Source organism: Periplaneta americana, chromosome 9 (assembly GCF_040183065.1).
Source record: "Periplaneta americana isolate PAMFEO1 chromosome 9, P.americana_PAMFEO1_priV1, whole genome shotgun sequence".
NCBI lineage: Eukaryota > Metazoa > Arthropoda > Insecta > Blattodea > Blattidae > Periplaneta > Periplaneta americana.
This window is the reverse complement of record NC_091125.1, coordinates 109,322,758-109,339,234: the sequence shown is the minus strand read 5'-3', so window position 1 is coordinate 109,339,234 and position 16,477 is coordinate 109,322,758. Positions and strand designations below refer to the sequence as shown.

General features: G+C 36.4%; 1 protein-coding gene across 3 annotated transcripts in view; it reads right to left on the bottom strand.

Moving 5' to 3' along the window:
* Positions 1 to 16,477, bottom strand: part of LOC138706376 (arrestin domain-containing protein 17-like) — a 41,397-nt gene that overhangs the window by 12,887 nt on the left and 12,033 nt on the right. For all 3 annotated transcript variants that reach the window (XM_069835581.1, XM_069835582.1, XM_069835580.1), the window contains exons 2-5: positions 14,063 to 14,219; positions 8,267 to 8,416; positions 6,159 to 6,370; positions 2,266 to 2,448 (exon numbers count right to left, since the gene is read on the bottom strand). In XM_069835581.1, coding sequence (XP_069691682.1) covers positions 2,266 to 2,448; positions 6,159 to 6,370; positions 8,267 to 8,416; positions 14,063 to 14,177 — 660 coding nt within the window. In that variant the 5' untranslated portion in view covers positions 14,178 to 14,219. The remainder of the gene's footprint in view (positions 1 to 2,265; positions 2,449 to 6,158; positions 6,371 to 8,266; positions 8,417 to 14,062; positions 14,220 to 16,477) is intronic.

The window sequence follows — 16,477 nt, the reverse complement described above, 5'->3', positions numbered from 1 at the left end:
TCCATCTTCAGCACAAAGCAATAAAACTTGAAGACTTAAGTTGGGGCATTTACACCTACAACTGCACATTATTCTGATAAACAGAGTGATAAGATCGAATCTAACCATCAGATCAGATTATTAAAAACTTGAATTAATGACTGTGAATTTTTCACATCATGTGGCGAATTTCCCACATTAATTTTAAGCATATCCGATAGGTATTTCACTAGACCATAAAAAGAGGACCTTAAGCCTAGATCATTTATACCCAGATAGCCTTACAGGCTTTGAGGTTAACAACTTTTGTCAGGTTTACTACGCTGCCATCTTGTTGTTACATAAGGAGTCACGTCATAATTCCCATTTGAATTGCATTAGCGACTGTACTGCCATCTCGTGTTCGTTTACGGCGGACGGGTGGCGGTCCTGGCGGTTGTTCTCTTCAAAGTGCTGCCGATTTTAACATAGCGATGAGTTATCTGTTACATATATGGTCTAGGCCTTATGGAATGTACGATAGGTCTAATGTCCCTTCTTTGTGGAGCCCAATTGTTTGGAGGAGCCAGATATAATAGGCAACTCTTCAAGTCTTATTACTTATATTGTCCTGCAGATGGAACCGGTATGCACTTCCGAAATGTTAATGAAATTAAGAGCTAAGCCGACCAGCCAGCTGCTGGTCTCACATTGACATGCCTTAGCAGAGGTGGACAATCATCCAACCAAAACGGAGGTTTCATGTGGTTAGCACGATGATCCCTAGTTGGTTTCCTTAACTAAATTTCGCTACCTAAGTAGTTCCCCAAATTCATCACGATACCGGTACCATACACTAACCGAAATTTCATGTGGACTCCAACCAATGCGCATTCAGTAACGCGAGTCACAGGCGTGACGCCTAGACCACGACGCTACGGAGTAGTTTCGAAACGTTGGAAATATAATTTCCAATACACAAATTGAAATATCTCAAAATTTCTTCTTGTGAACACATTCACTGTGAAAGACTGAACTCTTGTAACTTAGAATATATCTCATGCTATATTTCAATTAGCACATATGGGCGAATCCAGAAATGCATATAGAGTGTTAGTTGGAAGGCCGGAGGGAAAAAGACCTTTGGGGAGGCCGAGACGTAGATGGGAAGATAATACTAAAATGGATTTGAGGGAGGTGGAATATGATGATAGAAACTGGATTAATATTGCTCAGGATAAGGACCAATGGCGGGCTTATGTGAGGGCGGCAATGAACCTCCGGGTTCCTTAAAAGCCAGTAAGTAAGTAAAGTATATTTCAATCAAATAAACAGTTATATTTTTATAACACCTCTGTAATACAATTGAATAGGGTCTTCACAGCAAAAACAGAAAATAAACACAAATTTATATAAATAAATATTCATTAAAATTTTTCTAAATGAATCTGAAACTTAGACCACGACACTATATTTTCAAAATACAAAATCAAATTCCTGAAAGAAGACAGCTTACAAATGAGTTAAGACGAAAAATAGCGTGCTAGCTATAAAAATAAAATATCTTCCACATTGTTTTATTTCAATATTTATGTTCATCAATTTTAATTAACAACCAAATTCTTCTCTTCAACAAGATACGAATGCATAAAGGGCATTATGGAACCATCATCATTTAAATCCAATGTGATTGTAGGAGGATGAGGCGGTTAATGGAAACAACATGAACGAGGTGGGTTTTGGAGCCGACATATGAGTTAATTAGAAGTGTTTTGGAACAGTCGTAGATGCTTAAAATAAAGGGTAGCCTATAAGACGTAGTTCGGAACATAATGTATGAATAGAATGACAGAGAAAAAAGAGTGTATTCACAAACTACTGCTAACGCAATTTCGTCCAAAAGTGAATAAAAAGGATTTTGAAACCTGGTGCCTCAATTCTTCTCGTTCTCACCCAATATATTACACCCTACAGGAACAAGAAAAATAAAATCCACAAACTCTGAATACATGACATATAGAACGCGATAAACAAATTTCACAGAAGACAAAAATGAAATCAACAATTCTATTTGATAAGGCAAATTGTCAGAAACGAATATAAATTTTAACTTAATATTTCCTTGCCACATGAAGGCACTGACGAGTTACAATAGTCAAGTTCTGTTCTCATGGATTTTTGTTTTCGCTCCCCTCATAACAGAATGACTCAACAGAACACAGAATACAGACCATGAAGTTCAAATCATGATGTTTACGATGTAATAAATGCATAATTTACAAATAAAATTATTACTAGCATACTAACCTTCTGAAGCTCGCAGACTACTTCGTAAATATTTACATTACTAGCGTTGTCAACTTCCACCGTCAGGGGAATACTTTGTCCGGGCACGAATCCTCTTGCTGGGATGACGGTTACCAGAGTCAGAGGTCCAGACTTGCAACAGCAGCAGCAGAAATGTTTGCTGTCCTCCACTTTAAAAGGTTCCTGTGCGGGCGTAAAGTGTGAAAGGTCTCATAATTCCATCTCTATATCATCTTAACTAGAATAATTTTCAGTAATTCTCTACTAGAATCATAATAATGTATGATTACTAGGGCTGCTTAATAGGTCATTCAAGTAATTATATATTTTTGTCATGGCATAATATAATAGAGCCGGAATCGTAACACGTTGAAAATGTCAGCTTTTTTCACATTTTATAAGATTTAAAAGTATTATATTAATTATAGTTTTACAAATATAAATTATTAGTAGTAGGGTATTATCTTATAACAAATGAAGAGTCCACTGCAAGAATGATGGATGTCATTTGGAATACATTTTTCAGGAGAAGCAATTGAAAGTTTGAAATGCTTAGCGCTCAAAGCTTAACTGTGATTTTCCGATCATTACTGGACAATGACTATCAGTGTTTATCTCTATGTACATTCTATATGTCTTAAGCTATGCATTGACAGTCTTGGTTCATTTTCGACAAGAAAGTGACATCCATCATTTTTGCAGTACTCTTCAAATTATAATTCCAAATATAATTCTATAATATAATTTATAATTATTAACACTAAGGGGACTCTTGAATATCAAACCACGCAGGTAGTAGAATATGCGGATGACATATGTCTATTAAGCAGAAGCAACAAAGCTATCCAAGAAGTGTACACAGAACTTAAAGTAGCAACAGAAGATATAGGCCTTGAAATTAATAATCAGAAAACACAAGTTATGATACAGACAGGTGTTAAACCAATGACAGAATTTAGGTTTTAACATTGTGAAAAGTTTTAAATATCTTGGATCATGTATCACAGACAACAATAATCAACATATAGAAATACAAAGGAGATTGAAACTAGTCAATAAAGCCTACTATTCACGACACAAAATAATGAAGAACAATAATATACCACGGCTTCTATAGCCCTGATAATATACACTTGGCAACTAAAATAAGGTTGTGTAAGGTTTTAATAAGAACCGTTTGAGCCTATAGTAGTGAGACATGGAGCCTCACTAAAAGATCAGAAACAGGCTTAAATAACTTTGAGAAGAAAGTACTTAGGAAAATATATGAACCGATAAAGGTTAATGGCCAGTGGAGGATCGGCGCAATAAGGAATTGTGTGATAAATATAATGAATTTGACCTTGTTACTTTCATTAAATTAAAGAAACTAGAATGGGCTGGTCATATACAAAGGCTCTCAATGGACCGGGTACCAAAAAAATTGCTTACAGCAAGTTTTATGGGGAGTAGGCGAATTGGAAGGCCGAAGAAAAGATGGGAGGATGGTATTAAGGAAGATGCTGCAAACTTGCTTAGGTGTCGCAACTGGAGGCTTGCTTATTAGCCTACATATAAACAAAGAAGGGGTCAAAAGTTTAAAGAATTAATTAATAGAAGAAGACAACAGAAAATATAGGCTACACTTAATATAGGTAATCAAGATTTTGAGAAAGTCGACGAATTCCAATACCTGGGACATAAAGTCACAAATAATAATTTAATATAAATAGAAATCTTTCATCGCGTCTCGAATACAGACTTTTTTTTTGCTCTCAAATCATTATTGATTTCCAAAATTCTTACAGAGTTTTTTTTTTTTGCTCTCAAATCATTATTGATTTCCAAAATTCTTACAGACTTTTTTTTTGCTCTCAAATCATTACTGATTTCCAAAATTCTTACAACAGCCACAAAAATAAGATGTGACAAAACAATGATTCTATTATGCAAATCGAGAAAAAAACAAACAAACAGAATAAGAATAAGAGAAACTATAGGAAAGATGAAAATGGCAGAAAAAGCAAATTGGCGAAAATAAGCGCCATAAATGGATACTCAGGTCGCAGTTTAAACCATTAGGGTGCTATGCATAGACATTTCGCTAGCAGCGCTACGAGCGTACTAAGCTAGCCCCGGCTATCGACTAGTTACTTGTACAGGATTCATATCATATCATATCGCTAACACTGGTTTATGAATACGAAAAACGTTAGTTCGCTGATCATCCACCGGAAGCCCGCGCTAAGAATGTCTATAAATATGGCCCTAAGACATTTCGACTCACCGCCTAGCAGTGATCTATGACATCTGATCATTAGCTCGATATGAATTGAAAGTGTCGCTAAGTCCCGGTTCTTTTAACTTCATTAACACCACGCTGTTGTTCAGAACCTCAAGGATACTCAATTCAGAATCGAACTTATTGAAGGTATGTCGCAAGACTATTATAAATTTGCGAGAGCTTATGCGAATGCTATACGCGTAATATAACAAAGCAATATCGACAGTACCGAGAGGTCGTTGTCAGTATTTTTAACAATTTAAAAAATGTATTGTATATGTATGTATGTATGTATGTATGTATGTATGTATGTATGTATGTATGTATGTATGTATGTATGTATGTATGTATGTACAGGGTGTTTCCGAGGTGGTGTTACAAACTTTCAGGGATGATGGCGAAGGGCACATGTATCAATTTGAGATAAGGAACCATGGTCCGGAAATGACTGAGTTGAAAGTTATAAGCAAAAATAGTTCTGTGGAAATGGAATTGTAATTTGGCACCACGTGCCCTCCTTCCCTTAACTTTTGGAACAGTGGTGGAAAGATGAATGTCTCCTACTTGGGTACTTGACACGATACAATCTGTGAGCTTGTCTACTGTTCCCATTGGCTCATCCGTATTCGAAAATCAGGTCTGTTTATTCCCCTCTCGTGTACTCCTCCATTTCACTAGGACTGATCGACTGGACACTGCAACTTGTACACATACACTGCTGTCTACAGACGTGCATATCAGGACTGACCATGTCCGTTACACATTACGCTATCTGCATTGCTTTAGTGTAGTTCACTGTCCCCATCCCTCAGACAGCGCACTGAATGGAATACTGTAAGTAGACAAAGTAAACAACGTCAGATGACTACAGTATGTGTAAGATGTACAGATAAATACACATAAATAAGGTGTACAGAGGAATAAAATTATTTCATTTCCACACAAATATTTTTGCTTGTAACTTTCGACTCGGTCATTTCCGGACCAGGGTTCCTTATCTCAAATTGATACACGTGCCCTTCGCCATCATCCCTGGACGTTTGTAACACCACCTCGGAAACACTCTGTATGTATACACTACCGGTCAAAAGTTTTCGATCAGATACGAAAACAACTAGCTATATTCTTTATTTTAATGTACAAACACATCGGAAAAAGTAAATAGACCAACAAAATAAATATTTTCTCTCTCTAGCATTATGATATGATAGAATACTCAAAACGAAATCCCTGTTTTAACCACAAATCATAGTTGTGATAGGTGATCGAAAACTTTTGACCGGTAATATATAATTAATACTAAATTAAAACAATGAGGAACGGATAATAGTAATTTGTTACGAAAAAGGACAGAAAAGTTCCCGAAATTTACGAACGCCGTTCCGGTCCATTTCGAGCCCTGTCATAACTTTGAGCAGAATTGTGTATTATAGAAAGTGTCACCACTTAAGATTGTGCGGTATGGTGTGTGTTTTTAGTTTCATTATTCCATAGCAAGCAAAAAAAAAAAACAGTATAAATTTTCAAAAGAAGTCAGGTGTCTTAAACTGAAAATATTTAAGAAACTGTTTAATTCATGACTGCATAATTATGTTTATTTTCATCTCGTATGATTATGTTAAAATCTTACCCTATTCCTAGGATCCAAGTTGAGATCCAAGTGTGACAGAACAGTGAAAGCATTCTTAACTTCATGGTCAAACTTCCAAGGACGGTCAAGAATAGCTTTAACTGTGTAGCGCACAAAACCATGCGACCCCTCAAATGAAGAGGGCAAATGTATTGGCAGTATCATACTGAATTGGAAACTGTGTTCTCCTGGCGGCAATGTTTCTGTGTCACCTTAAAAAACACGAAACAGCAAGAATTACAATAATTACTGTATATTTACTAAGAATAATTCAAACAAAATCATTAAACTTATTACGCGCATATAGCTTAAAAATAGATTCAAATACAATAAATAAAATATAGATTATCAAGACAAATTTCCTCATATAATATATTATAATAAGTGTGCTAATTTTGTTACGAAAATAGAAACAGCAACATGTAAAATTATTATCTTCCAGTCTTCGATACATACCTTTATGGCTGCTAAGATATAGGCTACAGCAATTAAATTTTCATTTAGTTCCGAAAATAATATTTAAGATAACTGCAATCTTTCATTTTTATACGTGAAACAAACTGATATCAAATTCTACCTTTCGTTATCAAATGCTGTAATTATCTGGTAAAATTTGCAAGACATGTCACATCAGTGATATGTAAGTAGGCTCCGTATTCCAGCTACCTAAAGACTGAAGTTAAAGTCACATTGGGTATATAGTACGCAGAACACAGGTAATGCAACGGATAAGAATATAAACAAACAGGTCGTCACTGCGTGCTAGTGGAGTACAGTCAACTCCCGACATTCTGAATTTAACTTATACCAGTAAACACATGCTTGAGCAGTGATGTTCATTTTCGTTGTGATCTTAGCAGTGAATAGTAACGTGCATTCTTAAGTTACGGAACTTGAACATATGCGGATGTCACTTGAAATGATTTTATATTGCAAGAAGTTCTTTCAATAACACATGACGTTATTGGTGGATGATGTAGTACAATATATTCCTATTGTCTGATATTTTTTCGTGTTTCATTAGGATATTGCATGTCGCTCATCACTGAAACCTCACTAATATTCCATATACTTATCTAGAAATTCTTTAAAATGTAGAATATTTAATTTATTAATTGGGGTGTTGGCACGGAACAACATGATAGGCTACACAAATCCATGCTAAGCGTCGAGTTTATATCTTCATAATTTTCAGATTTTGATGGTACTGGTTCTTTTTGATTACATTCAACACACTTTCTGTGCCTTTTGGTATTGCAATGCCTTTTAGTGCACTGTTTTTGTCACTTTTTTATGCAATGTTGTCTATATTGACAGTGAAAATATTAGTTCGAATATCTTCAACTATGCCCTGCAATATTACACGCTTGAGCGTCTTACCTAAGGCTTCTTACCTTGCAATGAACCTTCAATCAGCCACAAAGATGTAGTTACTTAAATAATACGACTAGTAACAGCAGTGATCGATAAGACTATTCACTATAATTGCGTCCTGGTTTTGACTTTCTAGAGGAAGAGGGCAGAGGATGCGTAACTATTTTGTGTACGAACGTACGTGTATCTGCACTGTGATGACACATATACTTCGAATCAGGAAACTTCATTCCAGTTTATAGGTAGCTGGAATATGGAGCCTAGTGATATGAAATGTTAACAAAGTTGCTGGTACAGTCAAAACTCTGCTTCATAGCCATACAATTAGCATATAATGGTATTTAATATATAGAATTAATTCTAGACAAGATAATTTAGAACAATATTTTATTTTTCTAATTATTCTCTGTCATACACAACTGTGAATGTTTCATCAATCTCAGCTTCAGAATAAAGATTAGTAAAGGCAATATTCAATCTTGAGACCCATAGTTACTCTGTTTTCCAGCTCACAGTAACATATACATAGCCACAATAATGATTATAGAGACATAATAGAGAAGGGTGAGAAAATGTCAATTAAAAATGTCACTAGCCCACAGCCTTTTGTGTATAGAAATATCAACGGATGTCTATGTAAACGTTTACATGGGTATAATGTAAACAAAAAATCAGTCCAGAAGAACGAATGATTTACAGTAGTTATTAAATGCCTGACAATTATCTTAACTTACCAGATCCTCCAAAGAGCTTCACACGGTTGTCGAAGTACAGTTCATGTCCTCTGTAATGGACTGTGTGTGTGTGGTTCCGACCATTTCTTCGTACTGTTCTTGTTTCACTCCAGTGACACTCTGCTTCACCTTTGAACTTAATTACAATACCTGGAAATGGATTTAATAATACTTCGCATTAAAATCTTACCCTACTTTAACTTCAGAAAGGAAATTCCACAGTGCCAAATTCGTAGAATCCAGAAAAGCCTTCGTTGAAGATAGTAATGGGAACAAATCAATTTAGTTTAATAATATTACAGATCGGTATATTCACATTAAGTGACGAAGGAAGCAAAGCTAACCCATTACAGGCCCCGAAAGACCATTAGGGTGGAGGGATGTTAAGGCCCGGTGCACACATCCATTGTTTAAACCAGAGGTGACCAAAGCGGGTGCCGTGATTACATCGTGTAATTACAGACATTGAAACGGGTACGAGGAGTTTCCTGTGCATTGCTGTGCGTTTAATTCACGCACTAAAGGCAAGCAGTGGCGGTATCATGTTGCTCTACAAACTCTGTCTCTACAAGCAGTAAGAGGTGGTTTCGTAAATAATGAGGAGCACTTTTTGTTGTTCTGTCAGACAAATATAATATGTTTACTTTGCTCAACGGTTCAATTAGGAGTACCGTCAACGCGGGCTACTTGGACCATTAAGGTGTTACTTGAACCCAGAAGAAAAAAATGTTTACTTACCATTGGAGTAACTTAGGTGAAAATATTTGTGCAGATGAAAGTTTGCAGAGAAAAAAAACCACAACTTTCGACAACAAACTGTTATTTTACATTGACGAAAACATGTTTTTCTTCTGGGTTCAAGTAACACCTTAAGGGTCCAAGTAGCCCGCTTTGACGGTATATAGAAACATTAATTGCCACGCTGAATAATTTATTATTATTATTATTATTATTATTATTATTATTATTATTATTATTACTGATCACTAAGTATGTGTTTCTATCATTCTTCTGTACGTGCATGAATATTGATATTTTTTAGATCTTCTCCCTAGAAGGATAAAATTATTAGATTCTATCTCAATTTTAATCTTCTTAATCTTTAGATGATGGTAACTATTTATTAGTTATTCATTTAATAATAATATTGTAGAAAAACTGATTAGATATTATGTGCCAACGAACTGTTAAACGCCAGGAATTGACATGTCTTAAATCATAGCCAGAAAGAGAAAGATGACATAAGTAAATGTAACAAAATCAGCTACCTAATGGGATTTGAAATATCTCGTGCTCTAAAGCTTTTTAATAGAACAGAATTTCTCAAAAGAGTAATGAATAAAATAGCTTAAATAACTTGTTCATAAGAAGATTTTAATTTTGAAAAACTACGAATTTCTCGACCAAGTATCGAGAGAAGAATTTAGAAAATTCCTGATTATATTTAAAAGGAAGGCTAAAAAAAGAAGCAAAAAAGATCGTATATTATTCCCTGGCTCTTGATGACAGCAGTGACATTACTGATACAGCAAAGCTTGAGATTTTTATCCACGGGATTGATCAAGATGTTAATACAGGAACCACCACTGGTTGTAGTTTTCAAGCTAAGTAACTTTCCTCCGTCTCCTTACTTCATAGGCTGTCTGTCGCATGTAATCACTGCAGTTCGATTTTTGGACACCGCTGCGCTGGTTTAAACGTAGATACCTCTGCGTGGCTGGATCGGCATCGCAAAACTCAATGCACATTATTGCGTGAAATAACATCGCCAGTACGCATTCTGCCGTCATCGGAGATGGATATACGGTACGGTGTATCAAAGAAAACTTGTAATGTTTTTTTGAAAAAATGGGGCGATATTGGATACTGATTTAAAACTTACAAAAAGTAGATTCCATACATCGTTTTCTGATTTATGAAAAAGTCCAGATAATTTTTTTAACTACTTCCGAATTGAATGTTCAATCATTTGACAGCTTGCGGGAAGATTTTCTAATAAGATGAAGTGGCAAGATACCGTTGCATTAGAATGACAAGGTTCCAGCTGACCATCTGCATGTTTTGAGAAAATCTGCCTTAAAGTTTTTAAGTTTATCTCTGATATCTATGTATATATTTTACTCTACTTTGGCATTGTTACAAATTCCATTCTATTAATGCATGTAGCCACCAGAGTGGCTCAGTCGGTTAAGGTGCTTGCCTGCCGGTCTGAAGTTGCGGTCGGGCGCGGGTTCGATTCCCGCTTGGGCTGATTACCTGATTGGATTTTTTCCGAGGTTTTCCCCAACCGTAAGGTGAATGCCAGGTGATCTACAACGAATCCTCGGCCTCATCTCGCCAAATACCATCTCGCTATCACCAATCTCATCAACGCTAAATAACCTAGTAGTTGATACAGCGTCGTTAAATAACCAACTAAAAAAAATTAATACATATAAAGTTAGTATGTGAATTTTTAAAGAATTGCTTGTTTATAAAAGGAAGGAATTTGCAGTTAGAATCTTGTAAGTTATAGAAAAGCAAATCTCGTTGCAATACATGGTAATATATACCTATTTTGTTTTGTAGTTCAGTCAAGATTTAATCTGTGGTAAAAGTTGTGATTTATTCGACAAACGTTTTCGTTCGTTCGAGCATCTTCAGGTCTTAGGTGTGTATATGAAAATACGTTCTTACAATTAAAAACAATAAGACACTTAGGGGTATTTCTACAATTACAGTGCAGCCAACTTTTATGGGCTCGTGGGGCCCGAGCCCACCCAATAATTTGTCGTTTTATCATTATTACTCATGAGATTTATCTCAACTTATACCTCAAGTGTTTGAGCCCACCCAATGTTTTAAAAAAGTTGGCGCCACTGTGTACAAAGGTTACATAATATTGTTGTGTGCAGATGATGGCAGAGCTGAATATTTCTTTTGCACTGGAGGACGACTAAGAACTTTGACATCTGAAAAATTATCCGCAAACCTTATTTGCTTTTCTTATAAAAATTTAACTAGTACCGGACCTACATGAGAAATATAATATTAAATCGATAAACATCCGTTCCAATCACACGATCACTACACAAAAAATTTTCACTGTACTGACTGCCAGGCACTGCAGGAAACTTAACTCCTTTCCGTAGGAACTGAGTGAGTCCAATTGTCTAGTGTTTATCCTGTGTATTCTTATGCCATATGAGTCCTTAATCTTATTCAGTACACACAGTGCGAGGCGCGTAAGGAAAACTAGTCAAAGCACAGCTGCATCCAGTGAAATGCAGCTTAGAGGTAGTCTAAGATTGTAAAACAGGTGCTGACTATATAACCTGCATCCGGGAGGTTACATTCAGAAAGCAGTGGTGTCATTGTAGCGTGAGGAATAATAATTAATATTGCTATACAGAATGTTTCTAAATTAGACCGACAAACTTTTGGATGGGATAGATCCTTCGTACCTGTCGTCTCGCTTCACTTACCTTTCTTCCCACCATAATGTGAACACACGCTCTCGTCATGAAACAATACTAACAATACCATCCCATCGCATCTCCTCATACTCATCTTCTTTCACAATAGCTCTGCCAAGACTCTGGAATTCGCTACCTGCTAGCATCAGGGACTGTCGAAATAAAATTGAATTCAAACGAAAACTTACTAGGCACTTGGTCAGGAATTGATTTCTTGTAAATCGTTTCTTTAATCTTGAATTCAAACGAAAACTTACTAGGCACTTGGTCAGTAATTGATTTCTTGTAAATAGTTTCTTTAATCTATTAACAAAATATTTCAATATTCAGTAATTTCATCACTATACAATTTTGTTATTCTAGATTTAATTTGTAATTCAGTAAATATAAAATATTCTTTGTTTCTCTATGATAAATTATCTAGCTTTAATTATTCAGGTAATCTTTTCGTACTTTGATTTTATTGTAATTGTAATACTAATTGTAATGTTATTTGTAATTGTAATTATAAATTTAATACTAATGGTAATTTATTGTTCATATTGTGGTTGGAATCTCCTGGTAGAGGGGCAGAGAAGGCCTGACGGCATTATCTCTACCAGGTTAAATAAATAAATATTAATACTAAAAAAAATAACCTTCTTTCAAACACTTTTCGTTAAGAAACACATGGGCCCGGGCGTTTTGTTTCAGTGCAAGAGCGGTTTAATGTCACCATCCAGTTTGTTTACTCCGTCAGCGCAGTATCATCCTTCGACCGCGTTTGTTTATTCCCTGAGCTCGGTATCATGCTTTAATCCAATTTGATTACTACCTGTGGTTTATGAAACCTCTGTTGACTCTGAAGAAGATGTTGTAACACGCATTGTCTCGGCAGTAGCTGAAATCAGGGAAATGCCTGGCATCTTTGAAAGGGTACGATAAGGTATGGCACGTCGATGCAGTGCTTGTCTGGAAGTCAATGGACGTGTGTTCCAGCACTTGTTGCATTAATGAGACAGTAAAGCAATTGATCCATCCTAATTTAACACTGAAGTGAGTTTTTTCCCTTTACATTCGCTTTGTTTTGTTTGTGTTTTTCTGTATGTTTGGATCAATAAATTGTGCCTGTAACATTAATGATTTGCTTATTCACTTTTCACGTTTCTAATTACTTCAGTTCCTTCCTGTACGATCAAACCATGTAATGATACAAATCCCTCTTGCTCTGAAAGAAAGTGTAGCATCCCATAACAAAAACTGTTAGAAAGAATGTCGTCTATCCGATCCCAAAGTTTGTCGGTCTAATTATTAAACACTCTGTATATTTCACGTCGCTTGACTCGAAAGAACCAACCGTGAAAACAGTCGTTGGTTTATACAAATGCTCTTAAAAGGATCCTCCATAATACGCGAGACTGTCCACACCTGTGGAGTAACGGTCAGCGAGTTTGGCCGCGAAACCAGGTGGCCCGGGCTCGATTCCCGGTCGGGGAAAGTTACCTGGTTGAGGTTTTTTCCGGGGTTTTCTCTCAAACCAATATGAGCAAATGCTGGGTAACTTTCGGTGCTGGACCCCGGACTCATTTCACCGGCATTATCACCTTCATCTCATTCAGACACTAAATAACCAAAGATGTTGATAAAGCGTCGTAAAATAACCTACTCAAATAAAAAAATACGCGAGACTTATGTGTTTCGCCTGCAGTCTCGAACGGAATCTTGCTGGTCTTTTACAAACTTCTTAGCGCAGATCTAAATAAAATAATTTTAATATCTTCGCGAACCTCCATCTTCCCTAAAAAAAAAAAAAAAGTTATGCTCTGTTAGTGAATTTAATATGCACTGTAATGAAGCCTTGATTACCATGAGACCGCTGACACCACAGCTCTTGCATAATAAGTGAATAATATGAACTTATTGTCATGCTTCTCCTGCAAAACAACCACAACAAAGATATGAACTTATATAATTATTTCTGTCACTACTCCACATATTTCCATTATCATATTCGCTGATCTACAGTTGGAACTTCTATAGCTTCAATACTTGTGCTTTTTTAAATTGGTTATTTAACAGCGCTGTATCAACTACCAGGTTTTTAGCATCGATGGAAATTGGTGGTAGCGAGATGATATTTGGCGAGCTGAGGCCGAAGATTCGCCATAGATTATCTGACATTTCCCTTATGGTTGGGGAAAACCTTCGAAAAAACGCAACCAGGTAATCAGCACAAGCGGAAATAGAACCCGCGCAGCCGACTGAGCTACGCCGCGCCTGTGGCTTAGTACTTGTGCTAATGACGGCCATGAATTCTCTCAAAAGTACTAAGTGCGCCTACTGCAGACGACGTTATACTTACTGCGTAGTTTCTTTGGTGAATCCGTGTTTACCAATAGTCTCCCTGATACTGTCTGGCCACAGAAGTATATATTTTGTGGGTTGTCAAAAATAATATTCAGGTTTATCAGTCCCATATTGAGCGCAAAACGGCACTGAGTGATAGATTTTCACTTAAACTGAAATTGAATAATTAATAATACATAATTAATAATAAAACAATTAATAACAAACACTTATTAATAAATTATAGATAAATAAATAAATAATCATAAATAAATTATACATTGCATACATAAATAGTAAACAAATAAATGAATAAATAATAAGTAAATAAGCAAGTAAGCATAAGCAAGAATAAGCGAGCATAAACAAGCAACCAAGGAAACAAATGAAAAAACGAACAAACGAATGAATTAATAAATAGACAAATAAATTAGTAAGTAAATAAGTAATAAGTAGATAAATAAACAAGTAAATATGTCCTCAGTTGTGGCTCAAGCAGTATCCTACCCACAAAACCAACTGTCCTAATATCCATATTTACCCATTTCCTACGTGTCTCAGATTTGTATTAATGACGTAATTAATGTTTTGGATCCCCTCCGCATGGAATAAGAGAGGTTCTTGACCACTCACATATTATATCTATTTATTACAGATACAATGGTAAAATATAATAATAATAATAATAATAATAATAATAATAATAATAATAATCATCATCATCATCATACCTCTGATCGAGGTTCTGGCTGATATGTAAATGTATTATCAGGCAGTACATCTCACTTGACGGTATGTGTCAGAGGAAGGAGAATTGTTTGTATACATCTGATGTCTGATTGGTGGGATATGTAGCTAGTCAGCGATGTATGCAATGGAGGGGGGGGGAAAGGAACTGGTCACCCTACCCCATTATCTCCTGGCCTAGTTCCCTCATGAGTGATGCCTTGATGGTGTCATTTGTGGCGTTCAGGCCTGTCTTCGGACAGTAAACTAAACAACAATTAAAATTATAAGGATAAAAGTACAGTGGACTCTCCTAAGTTCGACAGTACAGAATTGAAAGTTCAGTCCAATAAGGGTAGTGAGTGTGGCAGGTGAAATGAATACAAATTCTTATTGGTTAGCCAATAACGAATACAGTACTGTACTTGCATTTCCTGCCCGTCCCGAGACTTGTGTATGCGCTTCTAGTACCACAGTGGGTTTCGACAGTTCCGTCTCACAAACGGCACAATTCTCAAATAGAAAAAGAAGAGTTCATTAATTTAAAATTAGTGATTAAATATGGATGTCCTAATCAATAAAATATTCTGTTTTCCTTTAACAAAAGTATCACTACAAGACACAGGACCAATTCCCAGTCAAATGGCAAATCCATTTCTTAGTGCCCGTATAGGGGCGTGTCTAATTCTCGCAGTCGAATTACAGGATATCGAACTTGATTTCTGTCGAACTTAAGAGCTTCTACTGTATGCTTATACAGTATAACACAGTAGAGCGTCTCATTTAAGCTCGAATTCATGACCTGGTCCAGTAGAGCACTGTCTTTCGGGGCTGTCCAATACAGTATACTGGCGTACGTTGAGCAGAGAACATGGGGAACAGGAAACGCAGTCTTACCGTACAGCAAAAGTGTGACACTACTGCGTGTTCAGTTCAAAGTGCGTCATGGCTCGCTGTATGCCGTCATATGGCTAGTCGATGAGCCTAGAGAATTCAATCTTCCTACACTTCCGCAGAGGTGTATTACCTATGTGTCAGAGAAGTTGCATAGCAAGTACGGCGTTCATTCTGAAGAGTACTTACTGATATGTACGGTAACGCCGGTAGTGGCAGGAATGTGAACTGTTTGGAAACATGTACTGAGGTGGGTTTTTTTCTCACTGTCGGGATATGGGGAGAGGGTTAAGACGATTTCTTACGTATTTGTTGACAATAACTTCGACGGTCAACATGGACACGATGCATTTGATTCGTATTGTGGAAAGCTGCTGTACGCAACCGATGATAACAAATACCCTGCGTACGACTTGGCCGCGCAAAACACAGTTCGAAAGAGGTTATGGTAGCACACAGACAGTACAGACCGTCATCTGTTGCTACGACGTTCAAGTTATACCGTACATGTTCTCAAGTTCAGATTGAACGCCTTGATTAATAGGCAACTTCTCTGACATAAAAGCTGAAACTCGCTTCAAATCGCTGACTCACAACAGTGACGTCATGACACACTTTGAAATGAATACCCAGTATAAAATGCTTACAAAATGGTGACTTTGTGTCTGACATAGCGAGTAGGTACGGTATAGGTATGAATGAGGACAATATTTAGAATAAAACAAAATCGAACGGAGATTCTGGAAATGGCATAAAGAGCCAAGAATAGTGTTGGTGATGCAGGAAGACGCAAAGTAATTCAAAGTAGTAC